The sequence below is a fragment of the Verticillium alfalfae genome, genomic scaffold (genome assembly GCF_000150825.1).
Source record: "Verticillium alfalfae VaMs.102 supercont1.12 genomic scaffold, whole genome shotgun sequence".
Lineage (NCBI taxonomy): Eukaryota > Fungi > Ascomycota > Sordariomycetes > Glomerellales > Plectosphaerellaceae > Verticillium > Verticillium alfalfae.
The window spans coordinates 724,001-725,314 of NW_003315027.1; the positions used below are offsets into that span (position 1 = coordinate 724,001).

Consider the following 1,314-nt stretch of genomic DNA (forward strand, 5'->3'; position numbering starts at 1 on the left):
TTGCGTTGCAGTGGCTTGCGTCGCCCTTCGAGGAAACAGTGGGCCTAGACGTCCGCTGGCTTTCCGGGCCAGACGGTAACTTTCAAATCTCCATCTTGGATGACCTTCACTATGGAGAGGGTGAGCAAGCTTTAACACCGATCGCAGACCGCACTCTGACAATATCCAGCGGCCAGCTCGTACGGATCAGTCCAGGACGCTCTCACAACGAAGACGATCGCCAACCTCCTTGCAGATGAGCCTCAGACCGACTTCGTCATCATCAATGGCGACCTCATCTCCCGCGACAACATCTTTCTCGAGAACACAACCCACTACATCGACCAGCTCGTCGAGCCTATCCTCGACCGCAACTTAACGTGGGCCACCCTTCATGGCAACCATGACCCCGGCTACAACCGCTCTGTGGAGGCCATGCTCGCCCGTGAACAGCGCTGGCCCAATTCCCGCACCCGCTCAATGGTGCCTGACCCCCAGCGCGTCGGCGTCACCAACTATTACCTCCCCATCTACCCAGTGGACTGTCCCACGGGCTGCGGCTGCGCCCCCGCACTTCTACTGTGGTTCTTCGATTCGCGAAGCGGCTTTGAGTACCAGAAGCTCGGGCCTGATGGGAAGAGGATCGCGCGCCCCAATTGGGTTGACACCAATGTGGTTGACTGGTTCCTCGCCGAGAACCAACGCATCGTCACGAGATTCAACAAGACCATCCCCTCCCTGAGTTTCGTCCATATTCCCTTCGACGCCTTTTCTGCTGTGCAGTCCGGTCCAGGAATCGACCCGCAGCGACAGCCGGGGATCAACGACATGGTTGTCACAGGCCAGGCGATCGGCTACTGTCCCGACGGCGTCAATAACGGCACCTGCGCGTACGGCGGACAGGACATACCCTTCATGAAGGCAGTCACGTCGACGCCGGGCATGCTGGGCCTCTTCACTGCGCACCAACACGGTGACTCGTGGTGTTACAAGTGGACGGCGGACGCGCTTCCGGACTACCCCGTGCAGCCCAGAGGTGACGGGCTCAACATCTGCTTCGGCCAGCGGACGGGTTACGGCGGCAACGGCAACTGGGAGCGCGGGTCGCGGCAGTTGCGCTGCGGCAGAACCAGTTGGCTCTGGGCGAGCTCGAGACATGGATCCGGCTCGAGTCTGGAGAGGTCGTTGGTGCCGTTTCGTTGAATGGGACGTATGGCCAGGATATTTATCCTGTGTCGCCCAACCGCGAGACGTTCTGTAAGGAATGTAACAAGTGATTTCTTACATTGATACGTGATTTTTAGCTAGGCCACTTGAGGAGTGATAGCAAAGGAA

The 1,314-nt window shown here is 58.7% G+C and overlaps 1 protein-coding gene across 1 annotated transcript; it reads left to right on the forward strand.

Moving 5' to 3' along the window:
* Window positions 1-459: 459 nt before the first annotated feature.
* On the forward strand, window positions 460-1,182 carry VDBG_08456 (conserved hypothetical protein; the record flags this gene model as incomplete). Its single annotated transcript, XM_003001365.1, has 1 exon — window positions 460-1,182. The coding sequence occupies one exon, from the start codon at window positions 460-462 to the stop codon at window positions 1,180-1,182; it is 723 nt and encodes a 240-aa protein (XP_003001411.1).
* Window positions 1,183-1,314: the final 132 nt, after the last annotated feature.